This window comes from Lathamus discolor, chromosome 1 (genome assembly GCF_037157495.1).
Source record: "Lathamus discolor isolate bLatDis1 chromosome 1, bLatDis1.hap1, whole genome shotgun sequence".
In the NCBI taxonomy this organism is placed as follows: Eukaryota; Metazoa; Chordata; class Aves; order Psittaciformes; family Psittacidae; genus Lathamus; species Lathamus discolor.
Genome location: NC_088884.1, coordinates 110,166,154 through 110,188,162, shown reverse-complemented (window position 1 = coordinate 110,188,162; position 22,009 = coordinate 110,166,154). Strand labels below are relative to the sequence as shown.

General features: G+C 35.2%; 1 protein-coding gene across 2 annotated transcripts in view; it reads left to right on the top strand.

The window, feature by feature from the left end:
• The window catches only part of SEC24B (SEC24 homolog B, COPII coat complex component), a 45,867-nt gene that overhangs the window by 11,199 nt on the left and 12,659 nt on the right, over positions 1-22,009 (top strand). The window contains exons 3-15 of one of the 2 annotated variants that reach the window (XM_065690368.1): positions 2,438-2,623; positions 7,287-7,391; positions 12,012-12,092; positions 12,828-13,006; positions 14,313-14,497; positions 15,673-15,775; positions 16,639-16,765; positions 17,426-17,535; positions 18,490-18,602; positions 20,011-20,129; positions 20,511-20,566; positions 20,870-21,076; positions 21,799-21,922. In XM_065690368.1, coding sequence (XP_065546440.1) covers positions 2,438-2,623; positions 7,287-7,391; positions 12,012-12,092; positions 12,828-13,006; positions 14,313-14,497; positions 15,673-15,775; positions 16,639-16,765; positions 17,426-17,535; positions 18,490-18,602; positions 20,011-20,129; positions 20,511-20,566; positions 20,870-21,076; positions 21,799-21,922 — 1,695 coding nt within the window. The remainder of the gene's footprint in view (positions 1-2,437; positions 2,624-7,286; positions 7,392-12,011; positions 12,093-12,827; positions 13,007-14,312; positions 14,498-15,672; positions 15,776-16,638; positions 16,766-17,425; positions 17,536-18,489; positions 18,603-20,010; positions 20,130-20,510; positions 20,567-20,869; positions 21,077-21,798; positions 21,923-22,009) is intronic. The other variant, XM_065690376.1, reaches the window with a different exon arrangement.

Sequence of the window (22,009 nt, the reverse complement as noted above, 5' to 3'; positions counted from 1 at the left end):
TCTTAAGGTAGAAATTGCATGTCATGTTGGGGCGTCGGGGGGGGGGAAGGAAGACAAGGAGGGCTATAGCAGCTCAAAAGGAATATTTCTTATATCTCTTCTGAAAACTTGAGAACGCACTGTGGTGCTTTTAAACTTTTAGCTTTTTAAACTGCTACCTGTAGGTCTCAGGTTGGAAATCAAGTAAAAACTTTAAGTTATGGTGTATAGAGAAAAAGGTGAATTAAACTGCGAATTTGCACAGCTATGCAGATTCTTACTGTAACATACCTTTTAGCCTCAGAGCTTTATTAGTACGTGGCTTTTGTAACCAAGTGGTATACTTGGTCATTTTTAGTACAAGAGATGTTCATGGTTGAGTAGTACAGGGAAAGACTTTAGTGCCCATTAAAGGTGAGAGGAGTGGAAGATGAAAAACAGAAAATACTGTGGGTTTTATGTTTATTGCAGCCTGACAAAGCTCTTGGCTTCTCATGGCATTGGTTGGTGGGAATGTTGTATGGCCTGATTGGGCTGGATAAGCTGATGGGAAATTTGGACTGAGCACCAGTTTAGAGTATAGCTTTGTCTTGAGCTAAAATATGCCATCCTAAATTAATCAGTACTTACATGACAGAGTCCAAGCTACTTACTTGCCAGAGGGAAAGGAAAAAATTAATAGCATAATTACCATAACCATACATTTGTCTCATGTGATGATAGCTACTAACGACGTGTGATAGCTACTAACGACGTGTTCTTTTTTTTAAGGTTAACTTTGTTGAAGTGTTTCCTTTAGTCTTGGTTATTTACGGCTTTCAAGAGCTTTCCAGAGCCACCAAATAAAGTTTAATGTATCATTTTGCAGGTTGGATTATTTTTACAAAGAAAAAGTTACATTTTTTGAAGGGTATCTTGGGTAACTTGCAAATAGGTACTAGTACTTGGCAGGAAGTACATTTTCAGTTAATCTGGGTGTAAATTGGTTTTGGTTTTGAATATGTGACACTGATGTTACAGCATTTGGCATGCTTTACAGCAGTGCTTGTTGCTGCCAGCATCACTGTATTGACTTCAAGTACGGAAAATACCATAACCCCATAAATAACTCTCTCTGCTACAAAACCTGGGTAAACACAGTAATGTTGCAATGAACTTCCCTTGTCTTCTTGCATATCTTGCTTAAGGGAGCTGTGTTGCTACCCTGACAAGAATATTTCTGCTGACAGGTGCTGATGCTTTTGTGTGGAGTCCACAAGACATAATGTGTAGAAGCAGAGGTTATAGCAAGTACATTTCAATAGAAATTCTGTGTCCATGAACTTCAAAGAAATACATATTTTAATTTTGATTTTGATAACACTTGTGAAAAAGCTGTCTGTATACTCAACATTATATTTGAAAACTGCATAATAAATGAAAGTTCCATTAGGGTGGTGAAAATGTATACTGTTATTTTTTGCAGTGAATTTGAAAAGCAGAGGAATAATTTTAAGCTGCCTCTTCTTTTTGCTCCTTCTAAAAGACTCAACTTCCCCATAAAGTCCTTCCAGATATCAGCCCCATTACTTAAGGAAAAGTCAGGGAATATATGAACTATGCTGCTGTATGTGCAAAGGAAGCAAAGTTAATATTACAGGTGCAGCATGCAGTGAATTCTGTACCTTAAATGAGTACAAATGGTGAATTTCGTTCTTGCTTAATTCTGTTTATGAAGTAGTATTGGTGAAATTTCCTCATCATTAGTTTTAACAGCTTGTCTGTCAGGATTTTGGAAAGAATCAATATGATGAATTTTTTTAGTTCATAAACAAGGAGTGACCCTATTAAAAGCTAACTTAATTGAAGTTATGTTGTCCTTATCTGATAGGAATTTCAACTGAACTGTGTCAGATCTCTCAAAGCACTAATCTTGACTTTTTTTAAGGAGATTATATCTGGTCCAGATGTTTGAAACGCATCAGAAGTTTTGTGGAATATGCAGGGTTGGTTGAAACAGACTGCTTGGAATATAGGTCTCATAATTGAGTATCAAAATCGCGAAGTACCAGCCCTATGAGGAAGGCAGAATGTTGGTCTGCTGCACAGCTGACTTTCAGGTTTTCTATCTCTGGGGGGAATATTGAAAGGGAGTTATCCTACATGGACTGCATTCCTCTTACCTGGGAAGAGGAACCTGTGAGGACATGGAGTTGTGGGTATCAATCAAAAATGGATCAGTTTAGCTTTTGCTTAATCTTGATCTTACTAGATCGTGCTTTCTCTTTTTGCAGTTAGCTGTCAGAGCAGTTTGTTCATTTTAATGGAGTTTTAACATGTAATAAACCCTCAGCTTTTTTGAATAAACTTGTTTGAAGTACTCTATTATTTTTGTAGTTACTGTGACATCAAATGTGATTGCTTTTATTGTGTAATCGTGCAAATACAAAGCACTCCTGCTTTCTGCTGTTGTCTTCAGGTGGTGTTGATTCTTCACAGCCTGTGCAACCTGTGAGCCAGAACATTCTGTTCACCAAGCCTGGAGCTGGAACATCTGCTTCCTCTCCTGTGATCTCACCAGTAAGGACACCTGCTCCAAGCCTTTCTTCCAAGCCACAGTCTTCACCCTCTGTTACACAGTCACCAGAGCCAGGCCTTCAGGAAGGTACTAAAAGGGAATGGGAAGTTACAGTACAGATTTCTGCCCTGTTCCACATGCACACCTTGGAACCTTTATTGCTGCTTTTTTGTGCTTGTGTGACTGGAGTACACCTTTTGCATCTCTTCATGCTCCCTTAGTGTTCTTGTTGTATATCACCTTGGTTCTAGTTTCTCATAGCTTTTCTGTTTGATTTCATTTGGTCATATGTCTCCTTTAGCTTGTTTGTCTTGTTGGTCTTACATGTCTCTTTCTCAGAACCTCTTCTTTTAGTTCCCTCATTCTTCTAAGAAGCTGCTCACTATTTTAACTTCTTGGAGGAAAGTTTTAAAAGTAACAAAAGAATCAGTTGAGTCTTCAGCCATGCAAATTCTGCTCTTATGGTTCAACTTATCTCTTGACTGTTACATGTTTCTGTATTTAGTATTCTATATCTAATGTACTGTGCTGGTTTGTTTGGTTGTTTTTTTAGGGGGTGGGGAGGCTGTGTTTTCTCTTGGTTATTTCAGAATTTTAAATTCTTATTCAGTGTGTGAGGAAGTAGGCATTGATTTTTTCACAAACAGTTGGATACATTTAGTGTTCAAAAATAATTCTCAAAAGCGTGGTGTGTGACTGTCACAGTATGGGTTTTTGTTCTTAAATTTTGAAATCCTCTGACATAAACATTTAAGTTTCCCCTTTTCCTCAATTTCCTTTTTTTTCCTGGTGGATTGGAGAATGTGAAAAAACAGCTTGTCTGTGTGTGCATATTTTACAGGCAAAAAGATAATTCTTCACTGCTGTAAAGTCCTGTGTACAGTGTGACATTTTAAGGAAAATGAAACTGCTTGGCTCTTGCACAGTTTCATAGTAGAATTTGGTATGATACAGACTTTATCCTGTAGATGTGCTTGCTAGGAAAAACTGTTGCTTCATCTTCCAAAGAAATCACATACTTTTTCTCATTAGAAAGGTGGTTATTTTAGCTGTTTAACTGTGCTTGCTTTGATGTGCAATAGATATGTTCTTGCAGTGATTCCTATATAATGTGTGAATACTTAGTACATTAAATAAAAATCACTGTGGTCACTACCAAATGCACTGAATTCAAATACTTCCATATAAGTGAATAATAATGCACTATGTGTATGAGCACACTTTAAAATCAGCTCTACACCTGTGTGAGGAATATACAGATAAGTTGTCAGGAGTTTAAAAGCTTAAGAATGGAGTAGGATTCATTTCGTAAGGACTACTGTTTGTAACATTCAAGATCTTAATACCATGGTAAATTCACTGAATGTATGTCTGTTGTGGGCAGAGAGCCAGTTAAAGATCTTCAGAATATAGTTTATTTTTGCATGTGCTTATTTAATTTTCAGTCGGGAAATTTAAGCCACATAAAATGTACCTTTTGTAAGTCTTTCATAGTATGAAACATACCTAGTTAGTTAGTTTATTTCATAGGTAAATGAGTTCTTATCCCAGTTTACCCCTTTGTGTCCTTACACCTATATTTCTAGTGTCAGTACAATGCAGTAGGATAAAGCATTGTTATTATATTACAGGTACTTTGGTAGCTGTATCTCTTAAGTGCAAGAAATCTGTGGCAATTTAAATACGTGGTTACATTTTAAACCAGACCTGTGAAGTAATTCACTCAAATAATGATTTCAAAGTAAGCTTTTGCAGTTCTAAGGGTGGGAGATCTTCACATTATTAGTAACTCTATATAAGATACTAAGCAGAACTGAGCTGTCACAACAGAAATCATGGTTAGGCACATACTGGCACTTGGAACTGCTACCTATTTCTGACCTTCAGTTGCTTTCTGCCCCATGATCGCCTGCTTGGCATTGCTTGTCAGTGAACCAGAATGGGATGTGTCTCCAGCTGAGAATGACTTTTAAACTAGGGTTTTTTTCAGTCAGATCAGTTCAAGGGATTTTTGTGGCTGGGCAATTGTGCTAGCACAGCACAAGGAGTATCCTAAAGCCAGAAATTTGTAGTACTGCTGGCAACGAAAATCTATGCAAACTCATAAGGATGTTACGAGCCAAACCAGTCAGAGGATTCATAGTGCCATATTCCATGATTCCTAAACTTCTGTGCACCAGCATATTTTTTAATCTCCTTCCGTGTTCTTTCTGAACACATGCATCTGTTACGTGTGTGACCAGTGACTGGAAAAGTGGGAGTTTTAGCAGAAGCTGGGTTAGTTGTTTTGTTTTTTTTTCTCTTCCAAAAAGCATTCCAAAGACTCCAAAGTAATATTAGTAAAATAACTAATTCAGTCCTGTCTCATCTGCCCATGCTTGGAATTTTTGCATTGGCATGCCCTTTGCAGCTAGATTTTTCTTTCTTCTCCTACTTGTGTACATGGTATTTGTTAGAGGTCTGTCTTTGCACTCTCTCACTGTGCCCATCTTCTTTTACTTTGGCTTTCTGTGTTAAAATGTGGTTCTTCTTCTCATCCTGACTTTTTTTCCCTTTTACTTGCATGTTAATTGTTCTAAGTTGTTTTGCTTTCCTCCACAATAATGCAGCTGTTCTGTCTTTTCCCTCCATAGCTCTCTCAGGCCTAGCAAAAGACATAGCCTCCTTGGCTGTAGTCTGGTTTTGCACAGAGAATATTGGGTTTGGGGTTTTTTTAAAACCTCTTATGAAGCGCATCCAATAGCCTTCATGAAAGATGGGACTATGAATCACTTGAGTTAGTCTTGTGTTTTGTAGTATAAAGAAGCTGAAGCATTGTACCTTCCAGGTCTCACTTGGCTTTATTTTTTTTTTTTTTTTTTTTTATGTTTTATCATTGTGACTGCTTGTATTGTGGAGAAACTTCATTGGAATCAAATGAGTATTAATGTACTAGAGTAAACGTAATCATGGCAGTCTCACTAACTTCTGTATGAAAGTTCAGCTTCTCAAGAATATTGTGATACAGTTTTGCTCCTTTTTCTTTTTTTACACTGTTTGAATAGGTATCCTTCGCCTACATTCTGTTGTTTTTTCAGAAGTGAAATAGAAGTGGTCTTCTTGGGTCGACTTGCTAAACCTTTTTAAAAATCCATTAAACTAACAGCATTTTTAGTCTGTATTTTAAGTAAAATGCAAGTTGGTACAGTTGATATAAGTTGTGGATGGGAGATTATTACTGTGATGGTTTCAGATTATGCATAACATATGACACTTCCATGGTGCTTTATAATGTTAAAGTACACTCATGGTGCCACAGTGCACAGGGGAAAAAAAAAAATCCTAAGTTCTCAAAAGTCTGAACAATTTTGAAGAGCTTTGAAGAATTAGGATATTTTCTTGTTATAACAATCCATTGAATCATAGAATCATAGAATCATAGAATGGTTAGGGTTGGAAGGGACCTCAAGATCATCTAGTTCCAACCCCCCTGCCATGGACAGGGACACCTCTCACTAAACCATCCAACACAAGGCTTCATCCAACCTGGCCTTGAACACTGCCAGGGATGGAGCACTCACAATCTCCCTGGGCAACCGATTCCAGTGTCTCACCACCCTAACAGGAAAGAATTTCCTCCTTATATCCAATCTAAACTTCCCCTGTTTAAGTTTGGATTGCTAAGAGAAGCTATAGCCATTTGCATATATTTAAATATGACTACAGACCATTTAAAATCCTTGCTCACCCTACCTTGTGACAAGAAAAACTTAAGATTTCTTGGAGGTGCTGAAATTGCATCAATAATGAGTAATGCAGAATATCAGTTCTAAGCCATTGCTGCATGCTTTAGTCTGTTTTAAAATACTGTATGTATGTGTTGCTTTTGTGTATTGTTCACATGTTCAGGTAGATATTATTAAAAAAACAAAACCAAATAAAAACACAAAATGAAACACACACAAAAAATAAAAAAATAAAAATAAACCAGACCAAGAAAAAACAAACCCAGCCAAGCAACCAAAAAAACCCCAAATGACTACCAAAAAACCTTATAGATTATTATTTGGAGGTAACAGTGTTAAAGATCTGATGACAATGCAACAATTGTTAAAGTGAATAATGTGTTTAGGTGCTTAAATATGGGTCTATGAGCCTGAAGTTAGGAATTAACGTAAAAATAAGACTAACCAAGTTTTCATATTTGCCCATCTTAAATTTCACTGACTCTGTTGCAAAGGCACACGTTCGTACTCTCACATACTGCAGCAGCAGTATATTTCATTAATTTTTGACACTGTTCAGAATTCCAGCATGAATTATTCTTGTCTTAAAAGGGACAGATGTGCCAAGCAAAAGTTCAATATTAATGTTTCATAGCACAATAAAAATTTGTCTAGGAGGGAGTTATTTCTAGGTATTAACTTCTAAAAGTATTCCAGTGGACACACTGATATTAAATACATATGTAAAACATCTGTGTGTGTTAACTTCCTGATATACATGCACATACGCACACATATATATAAAGGTTCCTCTGGTACTAATACTTTGCTAAACTAGCCCACTAAAAACTGCTTTTGTTGTACTGCTAATATAGTTCGTATATGAACTATAGCTCTATAGTCTAGGGTTGTAGATTTAACTTTTTGCATGTTGGGATTTTCTCTAGAACGGCTAATTTCTCTTGCTTTTAATGCAGTGATTTGTGACTTCATTTCTCATCTTTCCTGTCTGTCTGATTCTTATGTTTGTGCTTTCCACTTCACAGGCATGCAGTATGGTGGATATGTTAATAATCAAGCTAGCTCTGCACCAGCTCCCTTGTCATCAAGTTCAGATGATGAGGAAGAGGATGAGGAGGATGAGGAAGCAGGTTGGCTTTAGCTTTACACCAGTATCTTGTTCTCTTCCTACTCAAGTCATGTTCCATGTTTCCATCCCCTGAAACTTTTTTTCCTTTAAGATAAAACGTCACTCTGATGCGTCATGTATCAAGTTAACTAGAAATTTCTCATCTGTTTTTAGTATAGTAACAAAAAGGAGTTCAATAGTAGTCAGCAGATGGTTGTCTTTTCTCATATTAATATCAGATGGTTTATATAGCTAACAAAGTAATAGTCACAACTTGCAAGTCTCCCTTATTTTAAATGTTTTGATTTGCAGTAGGTTTTAAACTAGCTCTAGAACTTAGACTGGTAATTGCCTGTTTCTTATCTTCCGCATAGGGAACTCTTAGAATTAAGATAGTAAAGTAAATATGGAAAGATAATAAGTGTGATTTTTAAGACAGTGAATTAATCTGTGCTGCTTTTTTTTTTTTTTCTCTTGAGATATGTCTCTGTTGTCAAGCATGTAGGTTCAGTTTTAACCTCTTTGTTCTGTAGGGAACTTAAGAACTTTTGCTTACTTTTTTTTTATTTTTTTATTCTTTTAAGAAGCAGTTTGTTCTGATTGATTGAAATATTACATTCATGGTTGCAAGGATTCTGCCTGTATTTTGTCAGAACAGCCTGGCTCTGAGTTTGATGTTTCTCACCACCTTATTTTCTTGAATGCTAACATTTTCTTCTAACTTAAAGAAAAGCTTTTAAAATCTATATATGCATGGTAACACTGTAAAAAGCTTCTTGAGTTTAAACATTAGATATCTGTCTATGTTGACAGATGGAAGTATTCACAATTGCATGTACCTTGTGCTGATATACTATTCCCATTTGTGTGTGCAATTTGGGGATAGCAAACTTTTGTAACTTTCACTTTAAGCTTATAATTCATATTGTAGCTAGGCAGAAAAAAAACAGTGCCATATAATTCAGAGTTGTATTTAAATAATTATAAAACTAGAGTACTGTGAAAATAGCTTAGTACACATGATACCATGAAGAATGGAGCAAAACAGGCATGACATCCAAGTCATAATTAAAAACAGTGTGGTGGATTCATGTTACCAGTTTGGATAATATGGATTCAACTGTTACATGGAATAATTAGAACATTAGAAGGAAATAGTTGCTGTTGTTGTTTTTCCTAGGAGGAAGGCATTTTCAGCCAAAGACACTTATTGTTCTAGCTAGAGAAAGACGATATTTGGAGGGTGCAGTAGTATCAATATAAGTTATATTATTACCCCCATCCTAGGGGAGCAAAGGTATTAGGATAGTTTGCATATCCTGTGTAATTCTGGCTATTTGAGGTAATTGATTCAGTTTCTTCCTTTGTGTGGTAACACAATTGATCTTTCAACAGGCTTCAGTATTATTATTAAATTATGGATAACAACTCTAGAATAACTCCACTTTTTAAATCAAAGGATACTTTGTAATTATTTTTTTTCCTAAAGCTATGAGTCTAGTTAGACTATAACAGCTAGAAAACAATCCTACCTTGGGATATAAAATTTGCTTTGGCTGTTGTTATACAGCTGCTGTTTGAATTCTGCTTTCTCAAGAGTAGTCTAAAAAAGACAGAGCATTCTGTCTTTTGGTGTTTTTTCTATTGCAGAACTACTTACTGAATTTTTTGCCTAATCCCATGCAAAGGTTTCTATCAAAGGAAATGTCAGGGGTTTGGTTTTTTTTTTTTTGTTTTTTTTCAGCAATTGCAACCTTTGTCTCCTTACTTTGTTTCCTAAACCTACCAGAGACAAAGTTTTCATACTCCCATCTTTTTCAACTCCTGTACTTTGATAAAGCCTGTAACCTTTGAGCTATCATTGTATTTAAATTTATCTTATGCAGAAGAGTGAAAGGATGCACAAGTTCAATATGTAGGCTACTTGATCAGTAAGCATCCTGTTTTTATGCCCTATCACTGGGGTTACTATACATCCTAACTGCATTTTGTAGACAGGTTTCTAGCTCAGGCTTTGCCACTGTTTTTATGAAGAATATACATCTGTTTGCTTGTGTTTGTGTAGCTTCTCGCTTTTTTATCACTCTTACCAGTTAGATCTTTGAGTATGTTGCCAAAGAGTTCTTGAAAACTCTGAAAGGAAAACTTATATTGGTAAAATCACTACTTAACTGTAAAAGCATGTTCTAAGTATTATTTTTGTCTAAGCAGCGTTTCCTAATATTCTTAACAAAACATTTTTTCTGCCTTCCTAATATGTTCTTGTCTGGTCCTTATTATGCTCAAATAAACTTTTACAGCTGTTGTAGCTTAGTTTAAGCATAGGAAAACTGTTCTTTAATTTTGTAGAAGATCTTGGTTTTTTGTTGGAGCATCTGTGAGATCTCCATGACACATGTGACCAGTGTAGAGTTTGAAGCCATGTTTGGTCTGCAGGAAGCTGTACAACTCTGTGTGGTTTTGGATCAACTACTTGTTTTCCAATGGAGAGTAGAATAGGACACACAGTAATTCTTAGAGGTCTGACAGTTTTCAAGGGTATCTTAAAAAATCTGAAAGTTCTTTAGAAGCCAAGACCTGAAGTGACAGGTCTTCAGTCAGTATGTGAGATACTCAGAAATAGGATTCACTTTCTTACTTTAAATTAGACACTTTGTTTGTGTTTCAAAATATCTGAGATTATACCTTCTGACTGGAACTTTTCTGTATGTCAGAAATGATGCATAGATTTTTTTGTAGTAGTAGTAGAAGTATGACTAATTTGCATTATTTTTACTTACAGCATGCTTTAAAAGTAAATTCTTTCATATATTTGTCAAATTGGTTTCTATTAACTTTTCTGGCAGAGCTTGGGAAGTCTATAATATTTCTTTGCAAATGACTATCATTAATGTCTTCCTAGTGAAAAGAGCAAACTCATATCAAATTATAGGTGGATGTAAGTTTATGAATGCAATTTACTGTGGGAAAAACTGTAAAGAGTGACATGGTGAAATCAGAAAGCTTGAACTAGTGTTTTATATGTTCACAGCTGTGCTTATAACCTCTTGGTACATCCTTTGAAATGCAGAACTAGCTTCTGGTCAGACAAAAAAAAAAAAGAACTCCTTGAAAAATCTTAAATCTCGATCTTTTTGAAATAATAAAAGTATATTTTGGCTTTTGTGTACTAGGACTTCCTAAATCTTTACAAGCTGTGCTTCTGCTCAGGATAAAAATGGTGAATCCTGTTTCCTTAAGCTTCTAGAACAGAAGGAATGATTAAATTTGATAGGAAAAGAAATCTTGCAGTTACGTTCTTTTATAAACCTCAAGGTCAAGAAAGGAAAATTTACAGTGAAGAACAATCTGAAAACACTGTGTTAGTTTTGCAGTGTTAATATATTTAAAATAAAATGCATTGTTAGTGTTCTGGGGTTTCTATTAGCTGAATGCTTTGAAGACAAAATGCTCAAAAATAATCTATACAGTGATGATGTCACTATGGTGTTAATGTGTGTCCCAGATCTCAGGGATGCTTTGCATTTCCTTATGCAGGAGTCTCTTAACTTGGAAATCTCAGTTGAAGTGGGATGAAATCTCTCATGTTCCCTCAGTGAATGTCTCCCCTAATATACTTTCAGCTTCACAGTAGGTTGTGTGGTCATAGTTGATCCTTCTGAGTAGAACAGTATCAATAAATCTCTTCTAAGTGTATTCTGTCACAAAAGTTATATACATAATTGTCTTTTGAAATCTTAAATATACTTCTTTTCTGTGGCACTTCATGGCTTGGGGTGTTTTAATGTCTTTGGCCTTTTTTCTTTGGAAATGTGTGTGAAGTCACACTGGAAGAAACGTTTTTAAATATATTTTTGTTTGCAGTATTTTTACAGTAAGACATTCAAGTTATATGCATAGAGTGAACTAAAAATTAAGCATTTTCTGTGATTCTGTGATTAGGTGTATCTTTGGTATTAACAACTATGTATGTATCTATGTGCTTTTTTACTTTTGGCTAGTTAACTTACTTACTTGTTATTTACTTGTACATGATTACTTTTTGCATAGTTACTTTTTCCTCTACCAAAAGTAATATTCTGGGACCTCTTATCAAGTTCTATGGAAAACAGAAGCTTTACATTGAAAACAAAACAAGCTCTGAATTACAGCAGTACAGAAAGGAGGAAAGAATTATACGCTTGCCAGTTTTGCTAGAAGGTGGGGATGGTGCATACTCTGAAGACAATAGGAATCTTCTGTTGGTTGCAGTTATGAAGGAAATCATGATAGAGATTGTTGTAAAAATGTTGTGCAAGGCTTCAGTTGATGTAGCCTAGACAGTTTAATAGAAAATATTTTTTATCTCAAGAAACAACTCTTTTCATTGGTTTTGTCCTTTTCCCATTGATCTTTCTCTTATGTTTTCTTGGGCATGTGCTTGCTTGCTTGTTGTAGTATCATGTTGATTGTTTCTCTTCCTCCCCCTCCTCTTTGCAGTAGTAACAGCTGTCAAGTCTTAGGGCTGAAGTGCTGTTTTTTCCCAGGATCTTTCTTGACAGTTTCTTACCAAAGTTTTTAGGAAAACAATCTCAGTCTATTTATTTCTCAAAAATTTGCCATTTCTGAAGCACCTAACTTTAAATTATTTTTTTCCCTCCAGCAATTGATAGTTCCTCTACTACAAGCAGTGCCTCTCCTGTTCTGAACAATTATGATGCCCTGGAAGGAGGTGGCTATCCAGGTAAGCAATTTATTACATACTCATGAAAATTTTTGTTTAAAGACTTGCATATTTACGGTTTATGATTTTTTTTCTATTCCGAGTGCTGCTTATTGTTAATTAACAAGTAGGTGGAAGGAAATGCATATGAACAGCGTGGGGGCAATCAGCAGAGAGAACATACCTGACTTTTTTAATCACTCTTTTCAGTTTTTACACTGAAGTTGGAGTAACCATTTGATAAAACTTCCCTGAGTCATAAGTCGTACTTTCCATTGCAACATTGAAGGTAATGCTGAAATTATGCTCCATGTGAAAGCAGGCATCTTTCTTTAGGTTATACTATATGCCTGATTGTGTTGACATTAGTAACTGGTAATGGTTGGTATGCCATTGAAGTTTTGAGACACCAAGGATATCAGGATATCCTGAAGGCATAAAGAATAATAGAATCAACTTTAAATTTGTTCAATCTGTTGATTGATTTTTTTTTTTGTTTGATAAGATAGCCTTTTGTTAGTAGCTGCCTAGGTTTATGATCATCTTCCCATGTATACCCTCTTTAACAGCGTAATTGCAGTAACTGATTATTTAGTCAGTGCAGATACACAACTTAATAGATCATGCAAAAACTTAAAATGAAAGTTTTGTTGGTTAAGCATTTAGGATGACATTTAAATTATCAAAGAAGTAGTAATACTTCAAAAAAAATTCAATACCTATGGGGTTTGCTTTTTTTTTTTTTTGATCTTCCAGAGACACGTTCTGTGACCAGCAGCCCAGTTCCTGCTTCATCAGCCCCACAAACACCAAAAGCTTCTAAGCCCTTTGGTTATGGATATCCAGCACTGCAGCCTGGCTACCAAAATGCAGCGCCTACTCCTGTGCAGCCCAGTAATCCAGGACACCATCCTGGGTTTCAGCACTATACACAGGTTTGTATTTTTAATTTAAAAGTTACTTCATGAAGTAACTGCATGGGAGAAGTGTTTTCTACAGGATATATATATATATTTTTTTTCATGTGTCTGTATTTTATTTTTTTGTAATTTCTGAGACAATAAATGTTAAGTGTAATATTGATATCATAGTTCTGGATCCTAACTTCTTATTAGAATGCTTTTGAATTAAAATTTTAAGTATATCTCCAAAAAGTTATGCTTAAAAATTTTTCTTCACCACTTACTACCAGCATCCACAATTTTAATGTTTGGGGCTTCAAAGAGCTGTAGTTTATTGGTAGGAAACCATGAAGAAACACAGTGAAGTACTTCATCAGCAAAAATATGTTTGATCAGAGCACCACTATTGGCTATGATCTCAAGCATTAAATCACCTTACAAGCAAGACATAGGGTCCAGAGGAAAGACCTGTGTAGAGCCTGTGCTGGGTGTGTGATACAGCTGGTTGCCTCCATCTGTTCTTTTTCCTGGTAAAGAGAGGAACAAGCACTCAGGTACAATCACCTGGCTGCTGATGCACATGTGAGTCACCTAAGAGCAATGAAGTCTGAGGAAGAGGCAGATACTGAGGCAAAATATGATGCAGAAGGAGGGCAGAGAAGTTAGGCTCTTTTCAGGAGTACAAATTAAAAGAACCCAATAATTACAGGTTGCAGCAAATGAAATTCTGGTTGGACCTATAAAGGAAGATTCTTCAGAATAGGAGTGGGGAACAGATCGTGCTGTGAAATTATCAATCCTTAGATATTTTTGAAACCCAGCTGGACAAGACTATAAACAGCATGATCTAATTTTGAAGTTAGCCTTGCCTGAGCTGGGTGTTGGACTGCCAGACCTCAAGCATGCATTCCAACTTAACCTAACCTTTTCTCTTCTTTTACAGTGTTTTGGTTTTAATTTAAGAATAAATATATTTTTAAGTTTTTGTAGCTTGGAAAAGTTACATTGTAACCTTTCGGGGGGAGAGGGGGCATTGTCAGCCTTCTAGTAACTTGTTTTCTTATGCTTGGGAAGCTTGAAGTTTTATGTGTGACCTCCAGTTTTGATTTGTATAATGAATTTGAATTTTGTCCAATGATACTTATTTGGCTGTTATGTCAATTTTGTCTTAGCATTTTTTTAGTTTCTACCATACAACTTTTCTCTTGTTTGGGTATATTACTAATTACTGCTGTATTTTTTTTTTTTTTAATGCATGTTTGGAAGAATTGGGATTACAGGTTGTTATTTAAACATGACTGTGTGTTTACCCATTTGCAATGCTCTCCCTTTTTTTCAGCAATATCCAGGTGTGAACCAGCTGTCCTCTTCCATAGGAGGGTTAAGTTTACAGCATAGTCAGCAGCCAGAAAGCTTGAGACCAGTAAACCTCACACAAGATAGAAATATTTTGCCTGTATCTTCAGTTCCAGCCCCTGTGCCTAACTTGAATTCTGATCTTAGGAAATTAAACTGCAGCCCAGAGTAAGTGTACTGTGTCTAGAACAGCATTTTCCAGTGACTGATAATTATGCATAGTGTCAAAAAAGTCTAAACTGACTCCTGACTTCAAATCTTTGTAATAACCTAATATAACTCACTTGAAAATAAGTTTATCCTCTACATCCCTATGTAAAGGTTGAAATCGTGATGCCATCAGAATGCATTGAGTTGGGCTTACTTATTACAACATCAGATTTGCTTAATCTTTGCTTTGTTTTATCCCAGTTAAGAAAAAATCTATTCATAAAATCCTTATTGTCATGCAGTACATCTCATGGAATATTTTTATAATATTGCATAGGACTTTTTTCCAGAAAATTATAATGATCATGTCTAAGTACACTGAATAAACTCTGAACACATTTTACTGTGATAATTGTAATCCTGATTACAATTATTCTTTCACCTCCTGTTAACATTAGAGCAGTACTCTTTACTGTCCCAACACAGGTGCACCTAGATACAATGGAAACTGCTGTCCCTCAAAAATCTTAATTCTAATTACAAAATAAATTTTATTCATTGCCCCACACTAACTCAGCTTACTACCCTAGTGACAATGCATGTCCCATCAGAAAACAGAAATCAGAAAATGGGGGGTCTCAAAGTGATTCTAATGTGTGGAACACTTTGGACAGCACTATTTGTGCATTGGGATTTTTTAGTGACTTTAGTGATTTTTTTTTTTTGTGTTATCTTTTAAGCTCACCTTCCACTTTAAGCAAAAGAAAATATTGTTACTTTTTCAATACTTGAGTTCCTTTTATACTATTTTTGTCAACATTATTTTTTGAGAACTGGCAAATACTGTATTCTTTAGTTCCTTCATCCCCCTAAAAAACTCTTTATAATTATTAAAAAGTACAGCATTTTTACATTGAGCGTTGTACCTAAATTAGTTTTACCTCCCTTATTGCAAGTTTGATATACCTGCATTGCTGAACTACTGAACTGGGGAACAGGGGAATATATTTTTGTTTCATTTCTTCAGAAGGCTTTTTTTTAATCTCTTTGATGCTTTAGTTTTTATTTATTAAATCAGCTTTGTAATACAGGATTTCTTAGATTTCAGAATTCTTTAAGATCAGGTGTTAACACAATGTTTTAAACATCTTTTAAAATTCTATTTTTGACATAATGTTTTTCTTTCTTTTCAGTTCATTTCGATGTACATTGACAAATATTCCACAGACACAGGCTTTGTTAAACAAAGCTAAACTTCCTTTAGGTTTGTTGCTACATCCCTTCAGAGACCTAACGGTACAGTAGCTTACTTTTTCTTTTTTTAATATAGGTACTTAATATACACATTTGTCTTATTTTTGTTCAGACAATAAGATATACTGAACTGTAAGGCCTAAGTTGTTTGGGACTTAGGAGGAGGAGGAAAAAAAAAACTTTATTTGCTACCTCATTTTAATTCATGAGGGAAAAGCTTTGGACAAGTCCTTCAAAATTATTTCCTTATTCTTGGAAATCCTTGCTTGCTAATGGTTCTCTGAAGCTCTGAATTACTACTCTGTGTTGGGCTCAGAACTGTCAGATACCTCTCGAAAAGGTATTTACAGTGCCCTCTTGGAGACAAGTGCTTATGTTGAATGTGTTACTGCCATGATAAGTGCTGTCAAGAGAAGGTAAACACAATGCAAGGTTGTTCATAAGTGTTGAGCAGCCTCTCTCCATTTAATTTATTTGTATTTATGTGAAAAGGTAAATAACTTTCTGGTATGACTTCTTTTCATATGATGTGTGCTCTTAGTGTAAGGCTTGCTCTTTGTCATGTTTAATCACACAAAGTTGTTCTGTCTTTCATTATTGCTGTTACTATACTGGCTGTGTCATTGTAACTGTGTAATTTAAAGTAATTTCATTAAAGATCTTATTTCAACTTTTTATTTGTGTGATTGGATTAAGATAATAAATATTATTTCTCTGGATTTTAAAGGGAAGGGTTTTTTTTTAATGGACATCATAATTACTGTAAGAAAATTAGCTAAAAACATAAAAGGAAAGATGATAGAATACATAGTCTTATGAAGCTTTTATGCACAGTACTGCACAATAATGTTTTCTATAAAATGTATTGTGTACCTTTGTTACAGTTTTCCATTGTTTCTTTTTAGCAATTACCAGTAATAACATCAAGTACAATAGTGAGATGCAGATCCTGCAGGACGTATATCAACCCTTTTGTTTCTTTCATTGATCAAAGGAGGTGGAAATGCAATCTGTGCTATAGAGTTAATGATGGTGAGTCTTTGTAGCAAGAGAAGCTTACATTAATAAAATCTCTTTCAAGTATTTGCATTATATCAGTCCATGGCATGCTTTAGGTTAAAATGTAGATTAAAATGACAGTGTTCCTAAGGTGGGTTTTGGTGTTTTTTTTTTTAAAAAAGCTGTGGATCGTAAGTCAAATGTTCTGTGCATTTTCTGAAGCAAAAGGTTGTTTTGCAGTTTCCTGGGAGACAGAGAAAATTTAACTATATTATCCTGATTATAGTAGAATCAACTTACTTCACTGACTGTTGTTGCAACATACAGATGGTAACATGATGACAGCTGCTACTGTCTGTGATCCAGGCCAGAGGTTATGGGAAACAGTAGAAGTTGAAGCTTGTTGTTATTGTGAAATGCTCTATTTGCATTGGTGTTTTAAAGCTGGGGAGATACTGTTGTTTGAAATAGGCCTTCTTTTGTTTCCAGTTATTTAACTTTGCTGTTGCTTGAGATACTTGAAAAGTTCCTTTGTTTTATGTATCTTTAATGTAAGTCTTTTTCTGTTGTTAGTGACAGTTGAAATGTCTGCATTAATTTCCCTTTCCTTTGGCTGCCATAATACTTTTTATTTGCTGACAGATATATAAACTTTCTTGAAAAAATAACCCCAAATTTTTTTGTTGTTTATAGTTCCTGAAGAATTTATGTATAATCCTCTGACACGATCTTATGGAGAGCCTCACAAACGGCCAGAGGTCCAAAATTCTACAGTGGAATTCATTGCTTCCTCAGACTATATGGTAAAAAAAGTTTTCATGGTAGCTTCAACACCGATTATTAATAATGCATGTTAATGTAAATGCATTTGCAATTAATGCTGCTTAGTGCTCCGGTGGTGTGTATTAATTTTCCTGTGAAGATCCTCTTAACACCATATAATAGTTAAAATACTTATTTTGAGTTTTAGTAAATGTGGATAGTTAGGTGCAAATGCAATGCATGTGGTTGTCCAGTGTAGTTTCATGTAGCATTAGCCTGATTTAAGTTTGATGCAGTGTGGGGTTTGGGTTTCTCCATCCTTTTGAAGACATTTCGAAGGACCAATGGAATGAGGGAATTAAGTTGGGTTCAGATTTTTTGTTGATAATTATGATAGAAATTATTCTAACTAGGAGTCAATTCACAATTACTGTGATAGTAGTCTTCTTTCCAAGAAAGATAAACAAGGCCTGAGAAAAGGCCCTGTTCATAATGACATTAATAACAGCAGAAATAGATTTCTTGTCTTTGAATTTAAGTACTGTGGCCAAGACATTTGGCAATCAATAAATAGAGCTTGTTACGTGGTTGGGAGAAGTATGTAGGTAGAATATTTTAATTCCATTTAATTGATGGCATTGTGCACATACTGAAAGAACAGTTGTGTTTTGAAGAGTGAATTCCATATCTGTTATGAAAGAGTCATGTTTGAGTTGACTCTTGGAAGGAGAGACTAAAATACCAAATTTCTGTTTGGAAGCACAGCATTATATACTTACTACAAATGGGAACTATTGAGCACTGGGAATTTTAGTTAAATCTATCCACATGACTTCTAGTTAGTAAATCAGTTTTACTACATAACGTATACCTTGCTTTTTTCTACGTATTCCCTTTTCCCACTTCCCTTTGTAATGACTAATCGTTCTTAACATTTCTTTAAATATGATTTTTGAACTTTTTTTTTTTTTTATTTTTATTTTTTTACTTTGTAGCTTCGTCCTCCTCAGCCTGCGGTATATTTATTTGTTTTAGATGTATCTCATAATGCAGTGGAGGCTGGATATTTGACAATAGTCTGCCAGTCATTGCTGGAAAACCTGGACAAGTAAGAATATAAATAAACTTTTCAAATTAGCTAATGTGTTATTATGAACAATACTAACATACAGTTTTGTAGAAAACTTGCATATAGTGTTCCGATATTCTGTCCCTGAAGGACAGAAGTTCTGCTGCCTGAGATTCTGATGTGCAACTTGCATCTCTAAAAAAACCTGAACGGCTGTTGAAAGAGTTTACATGATGAGAGCTTTCTTCTCTGCATGTGGTTAAAGGTGGATCTGCAAATAATTTACTTATTTATATGCAAAGTATATGTCGCTGTAAATTCTAGCAACATGCTGGTTGTACGAACATCTATAAGCTAGAGTTTTTCCCCTTGACAAGACCAACAAAAATAACTAAATTACAGAGATTAAATTGGCCTGTTCTTCATCTGAAATGGCTGAGGTGCTGTGTCCTGGAATGTTGTAACTCGTGTGAGACTGTCTGAAATGTCTGACAACCAGTTGTCTGGTTTTCAGTTAGGTCTTTTTCAGATCACAGCTACACAGATGTACGTGTGCTGCTTTCTGTTTGTTCTCACTTACTTTTGTACTGGAACAGCATGTGTGGGATTGATGGTGCTTTATGAGCATGGGTTAATAAACTTTACTGTTTGTCTTTTGAAAACTAATTTGCATCCTGTTGAAATCGCACTCTGAAAATTGTTTTCTACAAGTGTTTCATAGGAAACTTGATTTTAATTTCCAGTAAAGATAACAAAACATACAGTGAGTCTCAGACACATGCTAAATTATTTTAGGAAAACGCATAAAATTCCATACAAAGTCTACAGGAATGCATCCAGTTAGTTTGTATACCTACATGGTAAAACCAGTATTAGTTACTATTGCTTTTGTTCACCATAATGGTTTTCAGCATTTGCTGTTTTGAGCAATCTCATTCAATTTTTCTTTCTGTATTTCTAATGCCATATATAAGAATATGAGCCACATGAGAAATAAGTATGTTGCATTGTAGAGAGACTGGATTTTGGTTTAGGGCTGTAAGTACTCTGTGACTATGTTAGTAAATGTAGGGTTTTAATTAAGAAAAAGCAGCAAAAACTATTTCCCATTAAAAACTGAAATGGCTACCTTCTGTCCTATGTCAGTGTAATGATTAAACAAACTTACTAAGTTCCAACTTGGAACAAAGCATCAATATATTCATGAGTGCTTATCTGTAACACTTAGTCCTGTAAACTGTATCACTATCCCAGCTTTTCAGAAAATACTGAAGAATTATTACTTGTATTCATGTTTCAGATCTCCTTCCTTTTGTTCACCCTTGATACATGAGCTGAGTTTCTGCTAACATCAGCAGGAGCTGTGTATACATATGTATCTTGAGAGATAAATTTAGAGTTTAATTGTTTGTTTGTTTGGGTTTGTTTTTTTGTTTTAATGCTTCAGGCTGCCTGGAGACTCAAGGACAAGGATAGGGTTCATAACGTTTGACAGCACTGTTCAGTTCTACAACTTGCAAGAAGGTTTATCTCAGCCTCAGATGCTGATTGTCTCAGATATCGATGGTAAGTTGAAAGAAGATGGAAACTAAATTTTTGAAGAACTGTTTTTCTGGTTTTCTTTTTCTTCCCCCCCCCCCCCCCCCCCCCGAAGAAAGATTAGAATCTCTCCAATATTCTGGGATTACGTCAATTTTATTGAATGTAATTGAATGTAGTCTTATACTAACTACAGAGTAGGTGGTGGTTTAAAAAGTGAAATTTGAGTTTGATTTTGCTTTGAATAAAACCAGCTTTGTGTAGACTGTATATTCTCTCTAATGCATGTATCAGAAAAGTAGGCTGTATTTTATGGTACGTATAGCAGAGGGCAGTGAAATATTTTATTCTGTTTTGGTGTTTGGGGGATTATTTTAGTAAGATGCTTTTTTTCCATTCTTCCTGCAGATGTTTTCTTACCTACACCAGATAGTTTACTTGTAAATCTCCATGAAAGCAAAGAGGTACGATTACTGAAAACATGTCATTGAATGTAGAAAAAAAAATAAATAAAGAGGTTCCTTTTAGACTTTAAATTCATGCCTATCTTCATAATAATGTAATTCCAATGCTACTTTTTAATTATAGAAGTATTGCATGTTTATTTGATGCATCATAGTTTTTTAAATTTATTGCTTTGTTTTCCTTAGTCTATTGAAACTAAGCTGAATTCTTTGTCTAGCAATTGTTCCAGTTCAGCTTTTTAGAAATAGCAGAAAATCTCAAGCTTGCAAAATCTCATAAACACCTTTCAATCTGTTCTACAGCTCATAAAAGATCTACTGAATGCATTACCAAATATGTTCACCAATACAAGAGAAACACACAGTGCGTTGGGCCCTGCTCTTCAGGCTGCATTTAAATTGATGTCTCCAACGGGTGGTCGGATATCTGTGTTTCAAACTCAGTTACCATCTCTGGGAGCTGGGCTTTTGCATTCCAGAGAAGATCCCAATCAAAGGTCAAGCACCAAGGTACAAAAACTTCCTTTAATGTTCATCTCATGAGACTAGGAACTGGCCGTGTCTTTCTGACTTGAGTAGTTCTGCAAATCAACTCTTGGGTTTTGTTTTATAGCAATTCACTAAAGTTTAATTATTAGATGTCTGTCTATGTGCATTTAAGTTCACTATTTTATACATGTGTGTATGGTATTGTTTCAGAGTGTATGAGCTGTGTTTTGGGCCTTTGGTCAATAGGTTTTCTTGGCAAACCAAAGAAGCTTCAAATATCACTGACTCCGTTAATATCAACCTTGTTTTTGAACCAAAGCATGGATATATTTAATTGTAGACCCAAAACATGACTGCTTACTGTATTTATGGCCTTGTAGTTTACAGCATGCGGTAAGTGCTGCATAGGTACATGAATGTTATTTGTATGAGAATGAAACTTCTTTGAAAGTTTGTAGCAGTTACATTATGATACTTTGTAGCAGTTGTATTAGGATACTTTGTATCAATTACATTAGGATGCATACTTGCAAAATAAGCATCATAATTACTTGTAAATGCAAACTAAGAGAATAAGGAGCTCGAGGTAAATAATTTCTGCAGGTGGAAATGCCTATGAATTATTACTTAAAGGAAACTTCCTTATGATACTTTGCTACTGAATAGCATGTCTTTGCTACATAAAGTTATGAGAGAGTGCAGTTGTTGTCTCAACTCTTTCGTGTATAATTTATTCACCAAAGGTGGTCCAGCATCTTGGTCCAGCAACGGATTTTTATAAGAAGTTGGCACTGGACTGTTCAGGCCAGCAGACTGCCGTGGATTTATTTCTCTTAAGTTCGCAGTATTCTGATCTAGCTTCTCTCGGTAAGGAGTACCTCATGTATGCATTTGCTTTTCCACACTGTCTTCAGAAGCATAGGCTACTTTGGGAATTTTTAAATCATGCCAGTC